The 23,864-nt window shown below is 43.2% G+C and overlaps 2 protein-coding genes across 7 annotated transcripts in view; one reads left to right on the forward strand and one right to left on the reverse strand.

The window, feature by feature from the left end:
* sbf1 (SET binding factor 1) overlaps positions 1-1,380 on the reverse strand; it is a 46,844-nt gene extending 45,464 nt beyond the window's left edge. For all 5 annotated transcript variants that reach the window (XM_041029931.1, XM_041029930.1, XM_041029928.1 and 2 more), the window contains exon 1: positions 1,199-1,380. In XM_041029931.1, the coding sequence (XP_040885865.1) occupies positions 1,199-1,253 (55 nt within the window). In that variant the 5' untranslated portion in view covers positions 1,254-1,380. The remainder of the gene's footprint in view (positions 1-1,198) is intronic.
* An 8,291-nt stretch (positions 1,381-9,671) lies between these two features.
* On the forward strand, positions 9,672-21,073 carry adm2a (adrenomedullin 2a). Of its 2 annotated transcripts, none has more exons than XM_041030222.1 (4): positions 9,672-9,718; positions 10,199-10,416; positions 10,712-10,988; positions 17,159-21,073. In XM_041030222.1, the coding sequence occupies exons 3-4, from the start codon at positions 10,891-10,893 to the stop codon at positions 17,559-17,561; spliced, it is 501 nt and encodes a 166-aa protein (XP_040886156.1). In that variant the 5' UTR covers positions 9,672-9,718; positions 10,199-10,416; positions 10,712-10,890; the 3' UTR covers positions 17,562-21,073. The 2 variants fall into 2 exon arrangements, with proteins under 2 accessions (XP_040886156.1, XP_040886157.1); XM_041030223.1 differs by lacking the exon at positions 9,672-9,718 and adding an exon at positions 9,917-9,933.
* Positions 21,074-23,864: the final 2,791 nt, after the last annotated feature.

Here is a 23,864-nt window from a genome sequence, read left to right on the forward strand (position 1 = left end):
TCCCAGATGCTTTTTACAGGCCTGTTCTGCTCTGTGTTGCATTCAGGCTGGGTAGAACAGGAAGGAGTGTTTTTCTGCAGCGTTTGCAGTGTCCACGTTATTATAACATCCTGTATTCAGCCCCCTTCTGTAAGAAACACAAGATGCAATAAGTGTGTTCATGCAATCAGAAATGTGATGCAGGTTGCTCCAGCATCATCACGATAAAAGCCAGTTCTCTGGCTGCTTTTAGCCACAGAGGACTTGTCATGTTACAATTTGCCTCTTCTGAATAAATCATAGGCAAAAATCCACTCTGAATAGAAAGCTCTACCATGTTACAAGCTGCATGCTTCCATCGGATAGGCAGGATGAATATTTCATGATTAAACGGGCCATTATACTGCACAGATCTAGGCCAAGGCTCAGGCTGAAGGGAGGGGGGCTCAGATAACGGTCCAAACCCCGTCCCAACAACACAAGAGAACAGAGCTCCGGTCCAAGGGGGTTCAGGGAGGGGCAAAGCCATCTGGGTTAATCCACGCAAAACAGACAAAGAAAACAATCAGCAAGTCCGCCTAGAAAGCATCGATTTCCAGTTTTAAAACGCTTTAAATCAAGTTCAAAGCGGAAATCAGCAGAGTTTTCGTGGTCTGACTGTTCCAAGTAAGTGCTCAGGACCCTGAAGCCACAACACTGACAGGTCACTATCTAGCAGCTTAAAAACGCCACTTCTAAAATGCCGACAGCGGCTGTGGTAACAGTCGTAAATGAGGGACAACTGAGACTGAAACGGGTGAATAAATCCGTCTTAAGGTCGCAGTACACCAAACAGAGCCCCCCTACTCCAACCCCCGTCAACCCCCACTGTCCGGCTACCGTTAGCTCTTAGCAAGTTTGCTGTCAACAGAGTGAAACAGTTTGTTTTGCTAAAGCTAAAACGTGCCTGCAAGTTGAGCATTGTAATAAAGTTGTTGGTCGGTGTGTTCCCCCGCCTGAAATGCGGAACACCAGCTGACAAGCGAGCATTTAAGTACACTAATCCCGCGAGGCCCGAGGGTCCCCGGCCTAGAGTTAACGGCTAACGTCGAGCTGACAGCGCCTAGCGTCGCTCAGCTGTGAGTGGCGACCGGCCCGTCCCCGCCTCCCTCCCAGCCTCCAGTTTTAGCCACAGCTACGCCGTTAAAGCTAGCAGGACAGGCTAAACTCAAGCACCTACCTCGCTTGTCGAGGTCGTAGCCGACAACTACAAAGTAGTCGGCGAGCCTGGCCATCTTTGGAGCTCACGGCGACAGGCCTTTCTCGCTGAATCCTCTGCTCTTTTTGCCGTCAATTGTCCATTTACGTCCTGCCGGCGACAGACACATCACGGGCGACAGTAGCATCCTTCCAGCTGCACCCCGCCGCCATACTGTCAGACTGCCTTGCCCTGACAGCGGAGAGCCACGAGTCTGCGCACTGAGGGACTTACAGGGAGGGGCTGCTCGACAGGAATGTCCCATGTGAGGAGCAAAACCAGCTCGGGGGCCAAAAGTCTGACCAAAAACTATAAAAAAAAAAACAACCCAGTGAAGTTTAAACCGTGCCGTCGCTTAAGGGATGAATGGTGGTGATGACTCTAGGAGCCCTCAAAAGACTTGGACCCGCAAAAATCCTGTGGAAATGCCTCATTTTAAAATGGGGATCCAAGACCAATAATCCTTAAGGGGGGGGACCCAGAGTTGTTTTTTCCTGTCTCAGCTTCTCATTAGAGAACACAGGCGATTATGAATGAAACAGTCCATGCATTAACATTTCACAGCCTTTTGAATCTCACTTTTTGACCACTTACCTGATCGGTGAGGATGGACATTTCACATTTGTTAGACAATTAGTCAGTCAACAGAAAACGAATCTGTAGCTAGTTACATAACCGATTAATTATGTTCAACCAAAAAACACCAACAAGGGATTTGAGAGGAAAGGATGGGCTTTAGGAAATTGTGACAGTAAAAATGTGATTTGTCGCTGTCTTCAGTCATTTATAAAGCAATCGCTTAATTTGTTAACAGAGAAAATGACTGGAAGATTGATCAGTAATAAAAAATAATCATTGGTTCCCTTAATGACCCCTTAAATGAAGCAGTGTCTAATGGCTTGTCCATGTCACTTGTTGCTTACAAGCATCTCAGCCACAGAGTAATATTTCTTTATCAGATTATTTGTCAGATTATAAAGAGTTAAAACTACTCCTGTTCTTATTTCCTAACTTGTTAATTATCTTATGACCCCTCAGATGTATCTACAACCCCTTGGATCCTGACCCACATGTTGGGGAAAACACTTTGTAAGATAGCTAGGTCTTCCTCGACCACAGAAACCTACTGAATTTGGTATTTTGTTGAGGTTCAGCTTGGACCTCCTCTTTCTCTGGTACATCCAGGCAGGGGCAGCATGGCAGCAAGGAATGTCCAGTGTAAAAGGGCCAAACCACCACTGGGGCAATTGCAAGTCTGACCACAAACTATGCAGAATAAACTATACTGCCTCAATGTGCTCCCATGTATGATTGCTTGGCTTGTTTTGTGTTTGGATGCAATCTGTCTATCTGTCTATTTATCTATCACCAGTAAAGAATGTGGTTTGGTTTATTTTAGTCTGTAAACGTTCATCTGTAACATACTCTGTGTTGTATCCAGGACTTTGATAAAGCTCTAATGTCCATGATGCAACTCTGCTTGAGTTTTGGTTGGGAATTTGCGATGTGTTGGAAACATGTAGGCGTTTAAAGGGATAGTTCCGGCTGAAAGTAAAATTCAGCCATTAATTGAGTTGTGAGTTGTGGTTTTTCTAGACATCCAACACACACCCACAGTTCCGCCTCCTTGCCAGACCACTTTAATTAACCAAAACATCCTTTCACTGATTCAAGAATCATAAAATGAGAATGAGATTGACTGCTTGTGCAGCATTAATCCAAGTTTCTGTCGCCAAAGCATTCCATCTCTTTTATCTCACGTATTTTCCCCACTGACAATCCTCGTTTTGATTGCAGCCCTTAGTAACAACCAAAGGTAATCACTGAGGAGAATATAAATATAAAAATGGTGTTGTGGTGTCACATTGAATGTGCAAATAACAGGTCAGTGGGATGTGAGCGAGGCCTGAGGGCCAACAATAATGTGGCCCGTCCTTGGCTGTCAGCACTGTAACAGCCTTGAGAGAATTCCAACACTTCCTGTGCTGTGACCTTTGACCCAAAGTGCTTATCACTCTGGGGCTGAAAACAATCCCGAGCATGAGATGTCACATTTTTCTTTAAGAGCTTTGTTTTGCCAACGCTCAGTAACAACTTGTCTCCCACTTTTCTCACACAGTTATCTGAGAGTCAGGGCTGGGCGAGTGGAGGACAGCGCAGCTCTTCGGTAAACATGGCTTCTGACAACCAAAGCTTTGTTAACATGCATCTCAGGAGATAACATGCATCTCAAGCCGGTTTGCAAATTCTCTCTCTTTTCAAAGAGCCACGCTGAGGCCACCGTTGGTTCCGGCTCTTACAGTTGACGTTAACTGTATCCTGACCTTGAACCCTACTTGACAAGTTGCCAGAGAGATAGGCAGCCGGTTAGAAAGAGGAAAGACAAAGACAAGAGGAGCTCAGTCTCTCCTAGACTCTCCCCTCGGGACAAAGATTCACACAGTGATGAAGCTGTCTTTTCAATAGAAACTTGAACTCTGCAACTGTCCATGCGCTCAGTTCTCACTGATGTTGCCTTTGACTAAAATAAATATTGTGCATTCAAGCCAGAAATACAGTGTGTTGCTGTTCGTCTTTTATCAGCAACATTAGTGAGATATTCTGTGATCATGACGTGCAGAATTTTGATAAGTTCTATAGATTATTATTTATGGCAAGTTATATTTAGTTAAAGATGCTGAAGCAGTAAATGGTAGACCCGCTGACTGACATTATGCTACTAAACTTAAACCGGAACAAAGACCAGTTGGGGAAAGACCAGGCGCAGGTAAAACCCCCTTCTTGCATCCAGAATGACTAAGGGTTTGGCTGACAGAGCAGCTTGGCTGGAGAGACGCTCCATGCCATGCCAGCTGAGCTGTGACCAGGACGCACACTTTTGCTTTCTCTGGCTGTGGAAATTTGATCTTTCCGCATCACAGATGACGAACAAAAGCATTAAAACGTCTCGCAGGCAAAACAGGAGACTGATGCAGGCTGATGTGGGAGTTTAGTGTGTGGGGGCAGCAGCTCTGCAGGTGAGCTGAACCCTTGCAGTTCTAAGTTGGAGGCATGATTTTCCATCATGCACTGAAGGAGTAATGTTTGAGATTACCTCATTAATACAGAGCTACATTACATAGTAGTAGCAGTAGTAGTGTTGGTATTGTATGGCTATGCGATGCAGTTTTGTGATTTTATTATTCTGTCATTATCTTTTTTTAAAAATTTTTTGTAACCTTTTAATTTAATTTCTAGGAATAAAGAAGCGGAAGAAAGCAGGGTATATACCTGTCCTGTCACAGATTCTCTACCATTGCACACATGCGGCCCAATCAGAGCCCAGAGCCAGTGTCTGCAGGATGCAACAACCATGTGACTTCCTGTAGACTAACCAACAGACAGGAAGTGGTTTGAAGGCCTCTTGCACATCATTGCTTTTCATGGGGCTGCTGCACTTGATTTCCCTTCAGCTCAGGTGAAGCATAGCACATGAAAATGCTTCACTGAGCAGGCACACGTTAGTTTAAATTCCCATAAGATAAGCAGATGGCTCTGACAGGCAGAAAAGTTTTACTTGATACTGTCCCTACACTGGGTTACTCTCATGCAGGTAGCTGGACTGTTATTTTGTGGTGGATGATTAGTCATATATAAATACACAAACTTCTCTGTCTGTTCCCAGCTGTAACTGGAGCCCCTCTATTTTTTTTTTTTTGCATCAGCACAGGCAATGTGGCAAAAGACTGTGTATACCGTAAACTGCTGTGAATCTCAGTTTGTAGCTAATGTGTTTTTACCCATAACACACTGGGAAAGTGATCACAGAGAAAATGTTAGTGTCAGGTATCTGTCATGTCTCCTCTGTCATGAAATGATAAGAAGGACTGGATAAAGCATTATCTATAATTCATCTGGCCAAACATCATTTAAAGGGGTATTCCACCAATTTTAGCAACACTTATTGATCTCTCTTTAACTGCCAGTGTGCCTCATCACATTTGATTGACAGTGCTTATTTTAAGCAAACAACAAGCCGCGATCATGCGATCACACCTCAACTTAAACTCTGATAGGTGCATGGAAATATGTCGCATCAATCCCCCCCCCCCCCCCCCCCCCCCCCGCATGCCCCCACCTCAAACCCCCGGACTCAGACAGGGAGTTTTGCGACGATGTAAGACTCCATCACTCATACTGAGATGCTGACTGAGAAAATGAAAGTCACACTAGTCACTGCATTTTGAAAGAAAATGGCATTAAAATTAAAAGCAGCGTGCAGCACAGGGCATGAGCAAGGTTAAGGTTAAGTCTTCCACACCAAATTGGGATTTTTTTTTTTATGAACATGGCTTTGTGTATCTGGGCATTATCATGTTGAAAACTGCTGTGCAAACTTGGAATCTCGGGTTTTCTCATTAGGTACTGTGATTTCTCCTGTTATCAGCCCCTTCTGGCCTTCGCCATCATCTTTCCCACACTGAAATCCAATCCCTCAAGAACTGGCAGAACACTGTCCTGTTCGCTCCCTCCGCCCACGCAACACTGCACTGGTGAGCAGCCATTCCAAACAAACTAGACTGAGAGTCAAACAAACCCGGCTGTACACCATCTCAAACAAACAAGGTAAATAAAGTTTACTGAAGCAGCCAAGAGGATGCTAACAACACAACAGTGAGAAAATGTCCGATGAGGACTCACTGGGATTTGCGCAGCAATTGTTTTTAAAATCCAAAACAGCGCCCAAGATATTGTGTTTGTTTTTGTTGTCCAGATAATCTGGTTAATGATATTTGTTTTGCATCCCAGGCTGGTCCTCACGGGACACATCAGGACTGCTTCACTCTCAGCAGGAGCTGCTGCACTGCGTGCTCTGCTGATGTGACCTGAGGTTCACTAGGGGGCAGCAATCATTAGACTACCACACTGTGGCCCTGGATGGAATAAACCCAGACCAAGTGAGAGATGGTTGGTTTCAGGTTGCTCCCAAAACACCCACGAAACAAAACACAACACATGAACTGACACAGATATCACAGTCACATCACAAAAGATGCATTTTTTATGTTATCTCTGGCTGTGTCACTTATTTGTTCAAGGAGGCAGGAGGTAGTAGGAAGGCGTTCCTTAAGGTGTGGTCTGTTTTGCTGAAGTCATGACTAAACAAACAGAAAACCAGAAGAAAATACTGCTAAAATCTTAGAAATGTTGATATAAAAAAAAGTGGAAAAAGTTTTTTTTTTAATTATCAGGATGTGAGAAACATTCCAAGATCTGCCATGATGCAGAGGATGTAACACTCCGGTATTTCTGGTCATATGCTGCTTATTTTTAGACCTGGGAAAACCATCAGTTTTCAGTCACTTCAGGTTCTTCCAGGAAGTAAAAACATGCATATATGAAACATTTTGATGTGTCAGCTGATAGTTTCCTCACAAACAGGAGAAACCCAACTCCTGACTCCTGTCTCCTGGAGGAGCCATTAAACCTGCAGGTGTAAGCGTGTTTGTATATACGAAATCCTTCAGCTCAGCCACTTCAGATCACACTGCCTGTGCTGGGATGATTCATTTGTTTTGTATCGTGGGCCACCTCATTTCAGAGCCTGGAGACTTCAGCGTCAAGCTGCTGTTTCTCTGCCCTTAAACATCAACACCCCAAAACAATTATAGCACAGATGTGTACACATGCTGAAGTGGTTTAGTAAAAATTAAAGGGTTGGTTTACCCAAATTGTTTAAAAAAAAAAAAAAGTAGGCAGAGAGTTTTGGTTTCATCAGTCCAAGGTTTTGAGATGTCTGTCTCTGAGATTTCTGACTTCACCAAAATAGAGGCATATAGAATTTAATGTGTGGCTCTCTCTGCAGAGAAAAAATACATTTAAAATATTCCAAACCCACATTGCTTTCTAGACAAGCCGTCACTGCGTCATCTGCAGAATGAGCTGTCGACAAGTTCGACAAAAATATCTGAACTCAAGATCCAGTTTCTAGGTGTTCTGTGGTGTCCACTTGTCGTAGGTGTAGGTGAGGCTACCAAGGTGAGATGCATGAGAGAGTTCACGTCACTATGGTTGGTGTTGGCCTTCGTCACCTCTAATGAAACAACACTGGTTATTTGTCCTGTTTTACGCAACCTTTAAAGGCGTCTCACCCAGTCTCACCCCCACAAAGATTCACATTCACAAAAACAAGACAGAGAACACTGCACAATCAAACAAAGGTCCCTCTGCTCTTTGATCTGACGATTACGTCTCGTCTTTTCCTTTTCGGGTGAGTTTCAAAGCCTGATAGACTGGAACCGGCCTGTGTCGCGTTGGCCGGCTCCACACAGAGAACGTACTCATGTTCGCTAATTGCTGCCTCAAACAAAAGTAACACCAGTCCACGACTGAGAGATCAAACCAGGTGGGAAGCCTGCGTTCAGGGCCCGAGCCAGATTCACTGGCTGCTGTCACATGGCAGAGAACTCTTACATAAACGGGTCAGAGTCGCTGAGGAAGTGGCCTCTTTCCACCGCCAAGTCTGAGTGATAAATGAACTACACTCAGATGTCTGTGTTGGGAAATTTTTCATGAATCATTGTTCCATCACTGCCTAAATCAATAGGTGCCACTGTAGAAAGTGGTTGAAGGTCACTGAAAGAATAAACATGCACTATTCAATATGAATGAATCAGCCCTAAACCTAGAAGAAAGGTCAAAGGTCAAAGCCACACTCAGAGAATACAATCATGAAAACTATGCATTGGCAACGTGATCCAAACTGGCTTGTGATAATGAAGCCAAAGCAAAGACCAGAGGCTCTTTTCATTGCATCCAAACCATGGATTAGTGTGTCACGATGTGCCACTTACTCTGATGGTATTATACCTGCTGCCGAGCTACACTTGAAGCTGATAGGGAGGATCAAAGAAAAGGCTTCAGCAGAGCTGAGCTGTAAGATGATATCGCTGAGGGTGAAAAAAAAAAAAGTTGGCAACTGTCAGTAACGAATCTGTCTGCGGGAATATCACTCACGCAGCGCTTCGCATCACACGCAAGGCAGGGATCACGTAGCATATTAAGACTGAAATCCCGGGTTGGCAATAACTGTGCAGAACAAAACACAGGATCGTGAGGAGCTCATGGTGTTTCAAATTACCTCTAGTATGTTCTCACTGCTACTTATCATTGCATTTGTGGGATCTGCTGCTTTCCAGGAGATTATCACGATTTTTTTTTTTTTTTTACTTAGTCTGAAACTCAACCAGCAGGTGTAGAAACTGGGCTTTGTGGTGCAAAGTTTCAGGACTGACGGAAAAGCTGACAGTTACTGTTGACAGTTTGGATCAAAAGGGACATTTTCTGATTTCAAAAGCATTTTGAAATATTCCAGTGTTATATAACAGAGTTAAAGATTTTGCTGGTTATCACTCAGGAAGAAGGAAAGAAGAAAGCCCGAACAATACAAAGGGGAATAGTTGTTTTAAGAGACTGGATTTTTCCATCTAGTCATGCTGTCACAAGCCTTTTAAAGCCACCTGTGTCAAATTCTCTGTTTGGTCCTCTCATGTATTATCATTACATTTAAGTCACAGACCAAAGCAATCAATTTCCCCAAAGTAAATCTTACTCATCATTTCTCACTCAATCTTATCATCATTTATATTGGCTTGTGTGGATGTTACTTTTCAAATTTTTATATATGCTTATACAAAATAAGGTATGGTTTTCTTGCTAATGTTTTACAAGAGCAAAGTTAGGTTGGTTTTTTTTTGTACAACAGTTTTCTGCTGCAGGGACACTGATGTTTATTTAGATGAAGAAGTTATGAGTCTAAGATGATTTCTGCCTCTACAAAAAGACAAATAACAAACATTCCATCGTTAAATTCCTCATGGAGACTGTTTTTCTTGTCCTGCCCTTGTGTTGTTATTTCTCTTGTACATGGATGTGCAGCGTCTTTCTAATACCAGGAAAGGCATCCACTGACATGCTTTCTTGGAAATGAATGTTGTGCAACCACTTTTGGGGCAAGACCAGGTGTATATATTACCAGTATGCCGCTACTTCAGTCGGTTGGGTATGAATGGAAGGCGGGAACTTGGACAGAGTACAAAAAAATCTCATTAATAAGGTGAAATAAGCTGCATGGGATCCATCTGAGTCATTGAGACACTTGTTTAGACTTGTGATATACACATTTATCTGTTGAAACAGATTTATATCGCATCTCAAAGCGCTTGAGTAATCGCTTGGCAACAAAGCATGCAAACAACAAATCATACTAATAATAAGACACCTGAGAAACCAGTAACAACAGCATCGAACTGTGTGAGGAGAACCTTCAGCACAGGAAATTTATCAATGATGCTTCATGATGAGCCTGTAGGCGTGACTCGATAAGAAAGTTCTGGGGATCCTGTGAAGATTCCCTCACCTCTTTCTATCTGCATTAAGCACATGGCTGACAATGATGATAAGAGACAGGAGGAGGGTTGGGTCTGGAAGACAAGCTGCTCAAGAAATTTACCAAAACGTGGGGTAAGTATGCACATGGCTGATGATGATAGCATAAAATACTTGGTGCTGAACAGTACTAAGTTTATAATGAGAGCTATTCGTAGCACACTGGGATACATTAGTTATTTTATAGTGATCTTTAATGTATTTAATGGCATTTTAAAGCTCATATGTTATCACTGCCACGCATCCATAATATTCCTATAGGGACCCACAGTGTTTTACAGTAATCAATAGTAAGTTTACAGCGGATGTTGTGATCTTTATTTTGATTTATAAAGTAACCATGGTGTCATTACTATATGCCTGTAGTAGTCCTGAGACTTTAAAGTGTACCTGTGGTGCTTGGTGTTTAGTTTAAAGTAAATTTAACCAAACTTAATACACTTTTTTGGCATTTTAAGCTTTTTTTTTTTAAATAAAACAGCAGTATTATAGTCCTTTTTGATTTAGCGGATGTATAACCTCGGTTGAATCAAACACAGTCCATCTCTCTTCTAGATATTCCGAGCATGGGAGACAGTGCGGTTCCAACACCTTTGTTGCCTCTTGCATCTGCACTTGAGGCAGTGAACGCAACTCCGCCCACTCACTATTTAAACCCACAATGTCACCGGGCGCTCAGCTTCTCACTGGAGAACTTGATCTTGACCAACACGTTTGGATTCATAGGAAGAAAAAAAAAAACCCAAACCTTTAAACATCCAGCTAAAGCCAGGGTAAGAATCTTCTTTCCTGACATTATGAGCGTGTTTTACTCTTGAGATGTTGCTGTTTGCAAGTTGATTTGCATAAATGGTTTAAGATGCAGTGTTGGGCATTTTTCAGAGGAATGTAAAGTTTTCATCTGGTGCATAAGTTTTAATGGGTGTTATGAAGCAGATGTTTTAATGGAGTTTTAGTTTTAGTGAAAGGTCTAAATGAATGAAATAAGAGTAAAATCTGTTTTCTGCCATTGTGAACTATGAGCAACAGGTTAATTGATCATTACATCTGTTTTTCCCCCCCTTAAAGGTTTCATCTACAGTCTCTTGGATATCTGAACCCAACATCAGCCTTTTGGAAACTTTTTTTTCTCCTTATTATTTATTTTTTCTTTCTTTTTATTTATTTTTTTCCCCGTCCCCATTCTCGGGATTTAAACTTCGCCCGCTCCTTTCCAGAGAGGGTGTGAAGTTAAACCTGGATCAGAGATGCGGTCCCTTCTCCCGCTGACTGTGTATTGCATCAGCCTGGTTTCCCTCCAGCAGCTGCTGGCTATGGCCGTTGAGGAGCGTCCCGACAGGAACAGGTAAGACGCGCTGCTTTACTACAGATCACTGCTTTATGAAACACCGAGACCCGCTGCTCTCTTCTGATTGGCTGAACGTATAAGATAAACATACCTGGAGCCGCATTACAGTTTATCTAAAGATTCTTGCGCCTGTCGTAGCTACTTGTGTCCATAATGGGCACTTTGACCTGCTTGTTTGTGGTTTAGGTTAAATATTATGCCCATTATTACAAGTTAATTGGCTATAATATTGTGTTTAGATATTAAAAGATGTATTGAGCATATCCGTAGCCTACAGCGTGTCAATGTGTTACCATTACAAAGCTTTCAATGACTTTGTTCATTCAAACTAGACTCAAGCGGAGTTATTTCCCCATGTTTTCCTACTTTTTTCACTGGAGTTTGGTATTGTTTACCGAGGCAGGGACTACAAGTCGTCCTCATTCATTTTCCTTTAGTTTCAGTATGCGATTTACGCCTGTTACTGAAAATCATAGCCCGTAGCCCGAGTAATAAATCACCACCAGGGTCACCGTGCGTAAAAGTGAAAGTGCCGTGTTGTTGTGTCGTGCAGATAGTCCACAGAATAAACTGCAAGGTCAAAGGCTCTCCCATGACACAATAAAAGACTTTCTCCCTCCCTTGAGATAATCTCTGCTGAAGAGCAGATCAGCTGTGGACTCACTGACAGTGTTTGGCTTATTTAAAGAAACCACCATAACTGGGAGAATCTATCAAAAATACCCAGTCAAACCAATATCTGCCTTATTTCTGTCAATAACAGTTTGTGATTAATAGCACGTTCACAATGACTTGACAGTGATTCAGTCTTATTTCCTGTGGCAGCTTATCACTCTTGCTACTGTAATAGTTATAAAAAAAAAAGCAGGCTGAAGTTTAGAGTGATCATGAGGCCCGGGCATGAGATAAGAAATAAACTGTAACAATTCTGTATTTTACAGCAGATCTACAGGAAACATGGCCCAGATTTAACTGTACCAGTGAATAAATCAGATCACGACGAGTTTCGGTTCATCTGTATTCTATGAAAATAGTTTTTCTTTTCTATTATTATTGTTGATGATTCTATCTTTTCTGCTCCTTTCTTCTCCTCCTTCTTCTTCCACCCCTCTGTCCCAGCAGCTGTCCCATGACTAACTGTACATAAAGGTTTTGTTTGGTTGAATCTCCTTGTGATTCTGTACGGAAAACTGTTATTTCCGAGGTGGGAAAACCAGTTTGTCTCTATGAATAGCCCGGGCCAGAAATACCAGAGTGGACTATTGTGAAGGATCTATGAGTGGTACCTGTACTTTTCCACCCTTGAAGTGAACAAGACATTAGACAAAACAGCACAACAGCCAGTGTGATTCTTAAAAGTCCAACACACATACAGGGCACTCGACCTATTTTGTAGCATGCGTGAGGGTGGCCTGCCAACGATGCAATACATGCATGGAGTTGCCGTGTTGAGGAGCAGTGAGGAATGTGGGTGAGTCAGTGTGTGGACGCCCTCTTCTGGTGGATGTTGGATCCACAGCTGCTGCCTCAGTGATCAGAACTGCTCAGAAATCAGAGGGAGGGGAGGCTCAGTGATGTGTGGCCCTGGACAGAGGCAGGCATGGGGGGGCAGTGATACTGAAAGCCCATCCTATGATGTATCATATCCTACAGTAAGACAGGAGTGAAGGGGGACTGGAAGAAAAGCAAGGCATTTAAAGAAAGCACTTAATATCTAACACTGATGATGGAACAATGGAAGAGGATCTCAGGGTGGAATTTTCCTCCAGGTGTGTCAGCGAGCATGTGGCTATCATTTGTTTGTTTGCGTGTGTGCGTTCAAACGATGAACACCTGCTGCTGAAACCCAACCGAGACGACAGGAAGCAAGGCTCGTGTATCCTCCTCTCTGTTTGTGTTGCTCTGGCCTCCTCCGCGACACCTGCTCAGCTCTGTAATCCCCCCCTTCATCCCCATCGCCCATCTCAGACTGGGATTCATGGAACATTCAGCAGTTCATTCAGAGTTTTCCTGAGCATGTAAATACTCTCATGAAAGGTCTGCCGTTGGGTAGTCTCATTTTTTATGAAGGCCTTAAGCACCGTAGCTGACCATAGTCTCTGAGATGTCCCTCCCCTGATACTCCCTCTGCTTCACAGGCCTCCACTTTACACATCTCACATAAATGTCCTGTCAGGCTTTAATTAGGACAGTAAATTCTTCCTCTTTCTTAACTCCACAGAGCACATCCTGTTCTGTAACCATCGCAGGCTGTCCACATGAAACCCACTGGTCGCTGAGTGTGTCTGAGCTTAGACGTCTGTCATTCCTTCCCTGTTCTGTGTTTGTGTCCAAGCTGTCTCTATATGTCCTGATAAGGACACGACAAAAAAAAAAAAAAAAAAAACACAAAGAAGCTGTGACAATGCCTGATGGGTGCTTTCCAAACACGGAGAAATTGCATGTTCCTCGGATCACACGCAGCACATGCCCTTCATTGTCGTTTTACATAACATCTTGAGGTTGTTGTTTTTTTTTTGTCAGGGAAAATAGCCGGGGTCCACAGCCAGACAACAAGTTAAATATGGCTTTAGTCAGCGAAGCTGGTTTACAATACAAATTCCAGAAATGGGAAGAGACTCGTTGCTTCAAGGCGGAGGAGATGTAAAGCTGATTTGCGGTCGGGCTGGACCAGGCATGATGATGATGATGATGATGACATGACAGATCAGTCCGTGTATATACGTTGTGGTTGCAAAATTGTTCAAACTCTTCGAGGCCAAATAAAGTCATGTTTTTCCTCAGACGATTAGTTAAATCATTAACTCTTGGGTCTTGTGTGTGGATTTGAACAGCGTGGGGTTCAGACGTCCAGCGCAGAAACTCTTAACATAATATTTACCTGTGAATTCGTTTCACACAGGACGGCTTCCTGCCTTGTTGATGTTTGTCGAGCCACACTGCACATGCAGTTGGCTTTGGGTCCGTCCTCTTGATTTACTATCTCTATTCTGACATATTTACACCTTATCATGGAACAGCATGTACATTACTCTCTCTTTGTTGCTGTATACGTTCTCAGAAATCCACTCATGCTTGCCGAAGGATTGAAAGCGGGATTTGCCTCTGCTGTAAATCATCTCAAGAGAGGCCTCTTCATGTATGTCTCCTTCTCGGCTTGAGCCGTTCAGATATGTATTTACGGCATAAACAGCCGTACGGCTCCAGAGGGGTCAGTGTGACCGAACCCTGGCTGAGGCTGAGGAGGGTGAAAGCTGCGACCAAAGAGGCAGAGAATTCCACTGTGGATTAATTGCTAAGACCTAAATTCCACCCTCCACATCTTTAAAGAGCAGGTTTCCACTTCCACACAGAAAGCCACACACCGAGGAGCTGTGAAAGTGCATGTATGCTGTATGCTAAGTGTGTGTATAAGAGGAGCAGCTCACTGTATAGTGGGAGTGTAGATTAAAAGGTGCCAGGAAAACAAATGTGACTAGAGAAAATCCACAGTTTTCTGATGTTGATTGCTACTCGCTTCGCAATGATGCAACGTCAGGGCAGACAAGCAGTTTTTAACTTGGAATGCTATCTATTCATGTCATTTACAGGCCGTACTAAGCATGCTCAGTGTCCAGGTTTGCCTGCATAAAGTAAATCACATCCCACTGAGGTGGTTATGAAAGCAGAACTACTCCTGAACAATTAGGCCTGGTGTTCCATGGGAAATAAATCACCAGTCCTGTAGTTTTGTCCTGTTTTTTTTTTTTTTTTTTTTTTTTAGCTAACAACAATTTCCTCACTGTTAGCCAGTGGAAGATTACAGATGAATGTGCCATATTTACTCCTGATTAAGGCTGTCCTTGGTAAGCTTCAGCCTCTTTGGTAATCATGCAGTGTATCAGCAGCATGGTACTAGGGTTATGGGGAGGTAGGGTTTACCCTCGGCATGGTTAGGATCAGGGGTAGGGGTATGGCAGCTGACTGCCATACCCTCTTTGTGTAAAGAAGACTCTGGCCTTCTTTACAGTCTGCTGTGTGGCTAATTCAGAAGGAAACCCACAAGAGGACCGTTTCTGCTTTTTATTAAACTTAAAAGGGGGGAAATATGTAAGTATTTTAGTTTAGAAGAGATGTCTTCTGAATGGAGCCCAGGGCTAGCCAGGTTAGATTTAGGGCCAACTGTTTTCTGCTTAATTGAAGCTGATTAAGACGCAGACTTGCAAAGTCCAATCCTGTGTAAGGATCTGAGGACTTGTCGAAAAGATTTTAGGAGAGTGACAATGAGCCTGTTCAAGAACAAAACACAGACCTTGCTCCTGGTCACTTATTTATTAGTCTTGAGCTGCTCAGATAGGACAAGTAGCTAAGAGCACCACATTTCCCAGGTATTCAGGAAGCCTATTCATGGTGATAGAGAGGTCAGAGATTGGTATGAGCTATGTAAAAGTTGTCTATATACACGGAGCATGAATAGGTCAGTCTGGTGCAGGTCCACCACTGCTCCCTTATGACCCACGTGAACAGTTTTCCTGCTCAGACAAAAAAAAAAAAAAAAGTGCAGACCAGGTGGGTGTAACTTGGTGATGTGGCACCATTGCACACCGAGCCGGTCCTTGAAATAGTGCTCGCCTCTGTCTGTGGCCTGGCGTTACACAACTATTTATTCAGCCACTGCCACTGTTGGACGGGAGGTCGGCTACAGGCTTACCAAACCCTGCGAGCAGCGAGTCTGCAGCTGAAGCAGCTGAGCAAACCAAGCGCTCCACATTTCAGAGAGGAATCCCATGGCCCCACCACAGCACAGACTTGCTGCGATGTCTCACATCTCAACCACTGAGTGTGAGTCAAGATTCAGTGTTCGCTGGTGAAATAACACAAGTCAGCGATTTACAAGTGGAACACACTTTTTATAATTAGATCAAACTATGAGAATGAGAAAACAGTGCCAAACCTGGTGCAGTGAGAGGATTTTTTCCTTTCACTCAGCAAAGCAAACATGGCAGATATATTTGCCCTCATGCTGAATTTAAACCTCTTTGCAAACCTATTCCTAACATATTAATCCACTGGCTGCAAGGTGCAACAGCAGTGGCAGTTCAGTGAGGAGCTGCAGGGTCAAGTTCAAGATTCAAGATTTTTATTATCTGCCATATAGCGGTAGGATATTGACTTAGGTTAGGGGCTCACAAACAACATAAAATGCTCAAAACCAGGAGCTGCTCAAACAGAGGCGCGTCCCACCGTCAGTCAAGTAGTGAGGAGCGACTGTCTTCATCAAACAATGAACAGATGGTGAGTCAGCTGTGTTTGCGGAACGGCCCGTACCCGCTGATCCACTGCACTACAGAACATCTTCATCTTAACAGGTCATTAAGGCAGAGTCTCAGAAACCCGTTTCTCATAAAGGGTCTGTTTACCCAGGCGACATAAAACATACTTCCTCGTTTAACTCTCGTTTAACACAAGTGACGTCTTTGAGATTCCTGCTTCCGCTCTGATACAAAAGCTGAAAACGTGAGGACAAAAGTGTGCCCACAGTTTCACTTAGCTAAATTGGGACATGGCTTAAGAAACAAACTGATTTGCATTAGAACTAATCTAACTCCACTGGTGTGTCTGGTTTCCCAGCTGAGATTGTACCGTTTCCCTGTGGAACCCATCAGCACCACTGAGCCCATATAATCCCATAGTTACTGTTTGCTGAAACTCATCTGGCCATTAAAACGCGGTGAGGTGCAGGATTTGATTGTATAACGTACTAAGTGGGGGCAGTCTCAGAAGGTACATGTTGTGTTCGGCAGCATGTGAAACAACCATTAACTTTTATGTTGTGCATTAAGAGATGAGCATGGCGTCCACATGGATGGGTGGACTGTGCAGGGAGCCACTCTGTGCCAGTGTCCTTACCGCATTAGTTGTTGTCGTAACGACGGTGGCATGAACATTATCTATGCTCATTGTATTCCTCTTCTTCCAGCAACTCTTCACTTGTCCAGGCTCCAGATTCTCCTCCATGTTCCCTCTTCTCTTCTGTTTCTGTTGTAGCATATTACAAATCAAATCCTGTACTGGAAAAACTAATTTCAGTGATCATACATATATTTTTCAGAGATGTGGTTTGAATGAGAATCCCACACCTGGACATTCAGGACAGTTTTCTCACCTGTTGTGTATTTTCTCCTCAGGTTGGACCTCCTCAGCAGAATCATGGAGCACAGAGAGGATAAAGCTGTGGGATCAGGAAGCCAGCCTAACGTGGCCGTCCCCTCTTCAGCCCCCGACCAACCCCCGAAACGTCTGCCTGGTTTCCTCGGACGTCTGCCGGCCTCGGGAGCGAGAGCGGCTTCGCCAAACCTGGCGTGGCTCACCAAAGCTTCGCAGAGGGCGCTGAGAGTTCGCCGCCATGCCCACTCGGGTTCGAGAGGGGGCCACCACTACCCTCATCATGCCCAGCTGATGAGAGCGAGTTGTGTCCTAGGAACCTGCCAAGTGCAGAACCTCAGCCACCGGCTCTATCAGCTCATTGGTCAGAGCGGCAGAGATGACTCGTCCCCCATTAACCCCAGAAGCCCCCATAGTTACGGATGAGTTAGGCACCTCCAAACACCCACAGCAAGTCTATCTATATCTCTGTTTATTTATCTCTTAATGTATTACTGGTATCCTTTGCATTAGAGTTTGATGTAGTCCCTCACTTTTGTTTATCCATCGCAAAATGACAATTATACTCTTCTTAAAGTCCTGAATGTCGTGCCTCGCTACTTTTTGTGCTCACTGGTGGATTTGAAGATTCGAATTTAAGATCATAACTGACTGAATCCTTTTTGAAACCCCTGATATGAGTTCTCCCACCGTTCTGAGAGCGTCTGAAAGACACTGAGGTCTTTTCGATTCTCCCTCCTGAGCGCTAAGAAAAAGCCAAGAGGCCTCAGTTTGACGTTTTAATCCTGTTAATGTAAGAATGAAGGCCTGTCTTCAACACCATCCAGTGGCCTGGTCCTGTCTGCCAACTGACCTCCCCAGCGCTGGTTATCCCACGGCTCATTGATCAAACACTTAAGCCCCTAATGTGGATTTCATCCTGCACTCTGAGCTGGAACCCCGTCAAAACCAATGTATCCTCAAAGACCTCGTAAATGACCCGATGAACCCTTTTACCTCTATATTTGCGCCCCTTCACCCCTCTCTCTCTTTTTTTTTTTGTCAATTGTGGAACGCCCATGTCATTTTACAACTACATATCCAATTTCAGTATGAACACTGACATCTCTGGAATACTCCGTGACCTCTCAGCTCAACTGGGAATTCATCACTCAGCAGGACTTTGTGTTTGAGGACCACAGTTTACATTCGAAACCAGCCACAGCACTTGGGTTTTAAGAGCAGTCTGAGTCAGGACTTGACCACATGAACTCCATGCTGAAAAAGAGAAAGAAGAAGGTTGGGAATCCAGTGCTTTGGAGGGAATCTGAGAGCCCAGAGGAATCAGTTTCTCTGCTGCGTTGTAGTAGTGACCGGTCAGCCCGACACAGTAGGCGGCAAAGTGAACCTTGGAGCCAGCAGCCACCACTGCTGGCATTTTCCCTGCCAGAGGCCAAGTCTGAAATATTAGCCCTTTCACGTGATTCATAAGTTCCCCCGGCAAGTCAGGACTTTGGGTTGACAGCAGTTTAATAAACCTGGCTTAATCACTTCAGTCATATGTACCGCCACAGCAGGGGGGGGGCGGGCTGAACCTCCCATGGTCTGCACACTCGACACTAATACATAAATATAAAGAGTAAGGCAGATGGCTTCCACACATGCAGCCTTGAAGGGTCAATTCATCAAAAATCCAAAAAGAAAAAACTTTCCAGAGTAACTTAGAGACTTATTCTGGAAACAAATGTCGCTGTTGAACTTTTTAAATGTCACGATCATTTGCTGTGGGCACTGCAAACAACCGTTGTATTGGGGTGGAAGCAGAAATCTCTTTAACAGATATTTCCAAACGTGAGCAAGTAAAACCCAGACTAACTTTGCTTTGGTAAATTAGAAGATGTTTTTTTTTCTCTTTGGTAATTTGGCTGAACTGACCCTTTAAATGGTTCTGAAACTACACTGAGCTGATGCTTTATAGCAAGGGACCAATTAAGGAAAGAGGACTGAGGTAATAGAGAAATACTGTCAACTGCATTTCATAGTGTTCTTACAAAGGAATACATTTTTCCTATGGTGGATGGTGGATTACAATAATTTTTAATTATAGAGAAGGTAAGAGAAGGTCAACTGTTACTTACATTTCCTCTTGGCAATTCAAACGGGTTTGGAACAGTCCTGAGGCGACGGCTAAAAGCTCTGCTGTTACAATGTGGGTTTCTAATGAGAGACCACAGAGACCAAAATGTTAGGTGTAAGAGAGCCCTATTTCAAACATGTGCACAAAATAGCATCGCACCGTCAAAAATACATGTCCTGACATTTCCTTTTTTCTCTATTTCTGTCTGTGTTTGAAAATGGTGGGCAGATGATGGGACTGAGAATAACTGAGGTCAAGCTCTCCTCACAATGCATGCTAAAATTTCACAGGCCTTAAACTTTCCAAAAAAAAAAAAATTAAATTAAAAAAGCAACCAAAACTATAAAACCCATGTTTTTGGTGAGAAACATATTTATATTACATATGATTTACATACTTCTAAACCTCTGTTCCAGGACTTTATGTTAGTCTGATCTTAACTTGCAGAGAGTTGCTGAATCACAGTAGGAATACAGGCCAAACCGTTGGCCCACTTTCAGATTTACGTGCACAGTCATTTAGCTCATTCATAGTAAAGTATATTTAGCTTTTGTAATTTTGCATATAATTTCACAAACATAAAAGTTTTGTATTTCTAAGAGCATTAGTCTAAACCCACCAAATACCTGGCAATACTTGACATCATATATTAATGTGTTCTTTTATCTTTATCTTAATTGGTGTGTGTTTCTGATTTTTTTTTTCCTCAGATTTTTTTTTCAGTTCTTCTTCATCACCAGTTTCCTTACATATTTAGTCTCTCAGCCCCATCCTGCCTCTCTTTTCCTCTTCTATCTGTAATTATTGGAACCTGGAGGTCACAGGGTAATAATCACTGGTTCTTTCGTCCTAAGTCTAATCTGTTCGAAGGCTTGCTGAGGTGAAACATGCCATTCTCTCAGCTGTAATGGAGCTGATCAATGTCTCGTGACAAATCATTAAAAGGCTTTTTTCAAACGCTGAAAACCCCTGGTGGATCTCTCTTCTTTTTCAGATTGTACTGTTTCACTACGTATTATGTGCGTGCGTATGTGTTTGAGGCGAAGTATGCAGCCTATCAGGACTCTTATCTCCTGTGTTTGATCTGCGCTGTGGACCATTGTGCTCCCAGTCCGTATTTTTTTAATTTTTTTTTTTTTTTTCGCGCAGTATGTTTTTGTGACGTCAGACATTGCGTCATGTCAAGCTGTGTGAGCAAACTGTGCACGACCGCTAATACCTCCCCATAGAAAGGTGTAGAGCTTTGATGGGGCTCGCTGTTGCAGAGCCACAGGAGTGAGGGCAGAGTTCAGTGTGTGAAAATGTGTCTTGTTAGTCTGAGTAGGTTCTTTTTTTATTTTTGCTTATGTTTTTTTCCATTTGAAAGCCACAGGATCTGCTTTAGGCACTTTAATGAACGCGTGTGTAGTTAGATGAGTTTCTCACAGCTTGGATTTTCACTCTCTGTAATGAACTTGGGAAAGCTGAATGAGGTTCTTCTTGTAAATGTTGCATTTGAGATTGTCTGCGAATGTGTGAAGATGTCAGTGCACCACATGTGGCATCACAATACACACATATATATATACACATTTATATATGTATGTATGTATATATATATATATATATATTCAACCAAACTATTTAAAGAAAATTATGTATTTAAGTATCTTTGTAAGTTTAAGTTAATATCTGTGTGTCACCAAAGACTATTTATCTCATCTTTTCCACTGCTCCTTAAACATGACCTCCTGCTATGAAAGGACGTCTTAACTGTAGTTAAAATGTTACTGTTTGACAATGTCCTTCACTCTGTAAAATAAAGAACTGTACTGTAGTGTGATGGAGTGTAGAGTATGATTTAAGAGTGTGTGTGTGTGTGTCCCTGCATCCACCATGTTCCGGTGTCCTTGACCAAACTGCTGTGACCTAATAGTCAAAGAAGTCAATCATTATATGACAAAGCTCACAAATCTAAATCAGGGGGCGGGAGGGGGGTTGGGGGGGACATGGGACAGTGCGAATCAAACATCGAGAAGCATATGATCAGGGTACGAGCGGACAGCAGCCACGTTAGCGGTAAAGGTTGTATGACTGGTCAAAGTTAATGAGTGACAGGGGGTTTGGTCCACATCAGGGGAGCCATTGGTTCCTTTATCCTCTGGTAAAGGAGAGAAGAGAGGGAGGACGAGGCAGGACAGGAGAATTTCAGTATTCACGTTTCAAATATTTCCACTCTCTCATTTTATGACCTAAACCATGAGCAAATAATAATAGTAATTATTATTATTACTATTATGGAAGCAGATGTTCGACCATTTGAACCCAAATGTTCCACTCGTCCCTCTTTAAGTTCTCCTTAAGTGACCTCAACAGTTCAATAGCTAACCCATCTTTTTCCAGGCTGTCTGAGTACATCCTCACATGCTGCTGCAGCTGGAAGTGTATTAGTGAGGTGCTGCCTGTAGGTGCTTTTATTTGACCCTTCCAGGCTTTTTTTTTTTTTTTTTTTTTAAACCTGCCTGCACAATTTAGAGACAAACATTCCTTCTCGGTGTTTGTATTTGGTCCCCGTGCCTTTTCTGTTATCGCTTTGCTCCTCTGTTTTATCATTATTTAAATAACAAATACCACAACGTCCACCAAGCGCACGTTATGTCATATCGTCCTGCCTGCAGCTGATGTGTGTCAGCCAACAGAAACTGTGTCACACACCAGCGACCCGATCTCTCCTCCACATTTACGATCACGCCGTTCACCCTCACTGGTCGTGGAGTCCCGTATAATGACAGGCCCGAGGAGTTTGTGTCTTTTTCCAGACCAGAAAATAACAACAATCCATCATGAGAGTCAAAAGCACTTTGTGTACAAACTGGAAACCACTAACTGAAGCTTTGGGCAGGTCAAGCACTGACTTGAGATACATGACTTATTGTGGTGATTCTTTTAACCTTGTGGAAACTCACAGGAGGCCAGATCTGGTTCAAGTTGCCCAATGGAAAAAATGACTTAAACAATGAAAGGATTATCAAAATAGTTGCATATTGACTCAATGACTCAAACTTTTGTCTTTGCAACACAAGCTTACAGCTGCACTAATCTATATTGCTCAGGAGCTGGTTAAAAGGAAGTTATAAGTCTCTGTCCATGTGGACGTGGTAAAAGCAGAGAAAGCAGACACAGTCCTCACCTCATGCACCTGTCCACAGAGGCCTCCTGGATCCACGCTGCCATAACATTTACCTTCCTACACACGACACGACTCAGGGCCAACCCTACGACACAAGCCCAGACACACACTGCTAAAACACCTGTGAAGCTCAAACGCACATGTATGTGCATCTGACATCGTTGGCCTGTAGATAATATTAATACAGAGATCAACTCGCAAGGAGTGAAGCATCATCTACACCAAGCACACAACCACAGTGTCTAAGGTACCCCACTTCTGCCTTGTGCTTTTTCCTCCTCAGAGCTTACATGTAGTGTATTTAGCAGTGTATTAGCATAATACACTGACTTTGAGTTGCCATTGGATTCCAGTGTAATTGCTATGGATCCATGCTGACTACAGCTACTGTCCTTGGCAAAAGAGGCAAGCTTCAAACTTTTCAGAGCCACATTTCAAGACTAGAGAAGACACTGATTTTGAGTCTTCATTTAAAATTTGAATATTGGTTAAAAAAAAAAAACTTCCATGTTGATTTGAAGCCAAAAGAAGGTTTTCTGTCAAACATTTGAAGTCTAAAGCTTAATCTGACAGCCGTGTTAACCATCAGCTCTGTGAGATGCAGCACAGTGTCTGACTTCTATAGCTACATGTGTCTGGGTAAGAGGTTGAACATGCAGCTAGGTGAAAGCTCTTTTCACTGTGCTTAGAAACATTGTCTGCACCAAATATCACTGACTGGCTCATTGTGGACACACAGAACAGTGTGCACAGTGGTTATCTGTCAGCTGGCAGCGCTTCGGGCTGTAACACTAAGATAACCGAGGAACCAGAGATTGGTTTCAAGGTGTTTCTGGCTGCTCTGCTTCTCTCTCAGCTTCTAGTTTGTAATTTATATGAACTACATTTAAGGTGTAGGCTGCAGCTGAGGTTCCACATCACTTTAACAGCAACAGACAAGTGGCTGTTAGTGTGACTGAACCTTAACACACTGTGGTTATGAAGCAGTGTTTCCACTGCTGCTGCGAGGATCATACTACTTGCAGAGCAATAAACAATTTTAGTGTTTGAAGGAAAATTCCAGCCTCTTTTAGTTTTTATTATGATGAGCATCGAAACCAGGACACCTACCTTCATCTACCTACTTCCTGTCATCTCTCCCTGTGCACATCTGTGACGTCACTTTGTCTACACTGCACCGATTGTCTGCTCAAATACCACGAGAGCCACGAAACGAGTCCAGAAACCCAAACACTGCTACTTCAGTCGGAGGTTTGGTTCACCTGAAAAACAAAAAACATATTGTTCACTTGCCTATAATGGAATCTAGCAGCAGACTGCTTTTCTTTATCTCCAACAAGTCCACACCATTGGTGGAGTTTTTGTCATATCATTTGTCAGATGTTGAATTGTTGGTTCGGTGAAAAACTATGTGATAATATCAGTATTGTGATCAAGAGCATCA

This window comes from Toxotes jaculatrix, chromosome 22, assembly GCF_017976425.1.
Source record: "Toxotes jaculatrix isolate fToxJac2 chromosome 22, fToxJac2.pri, whole genome shotgun sequence".
NCBI classification, from domain to species: Eukaryota; Metazoa; Chordata; class Actinopteri; family Toxotidae; genus Toxotes; species Toxotes jaculatrix.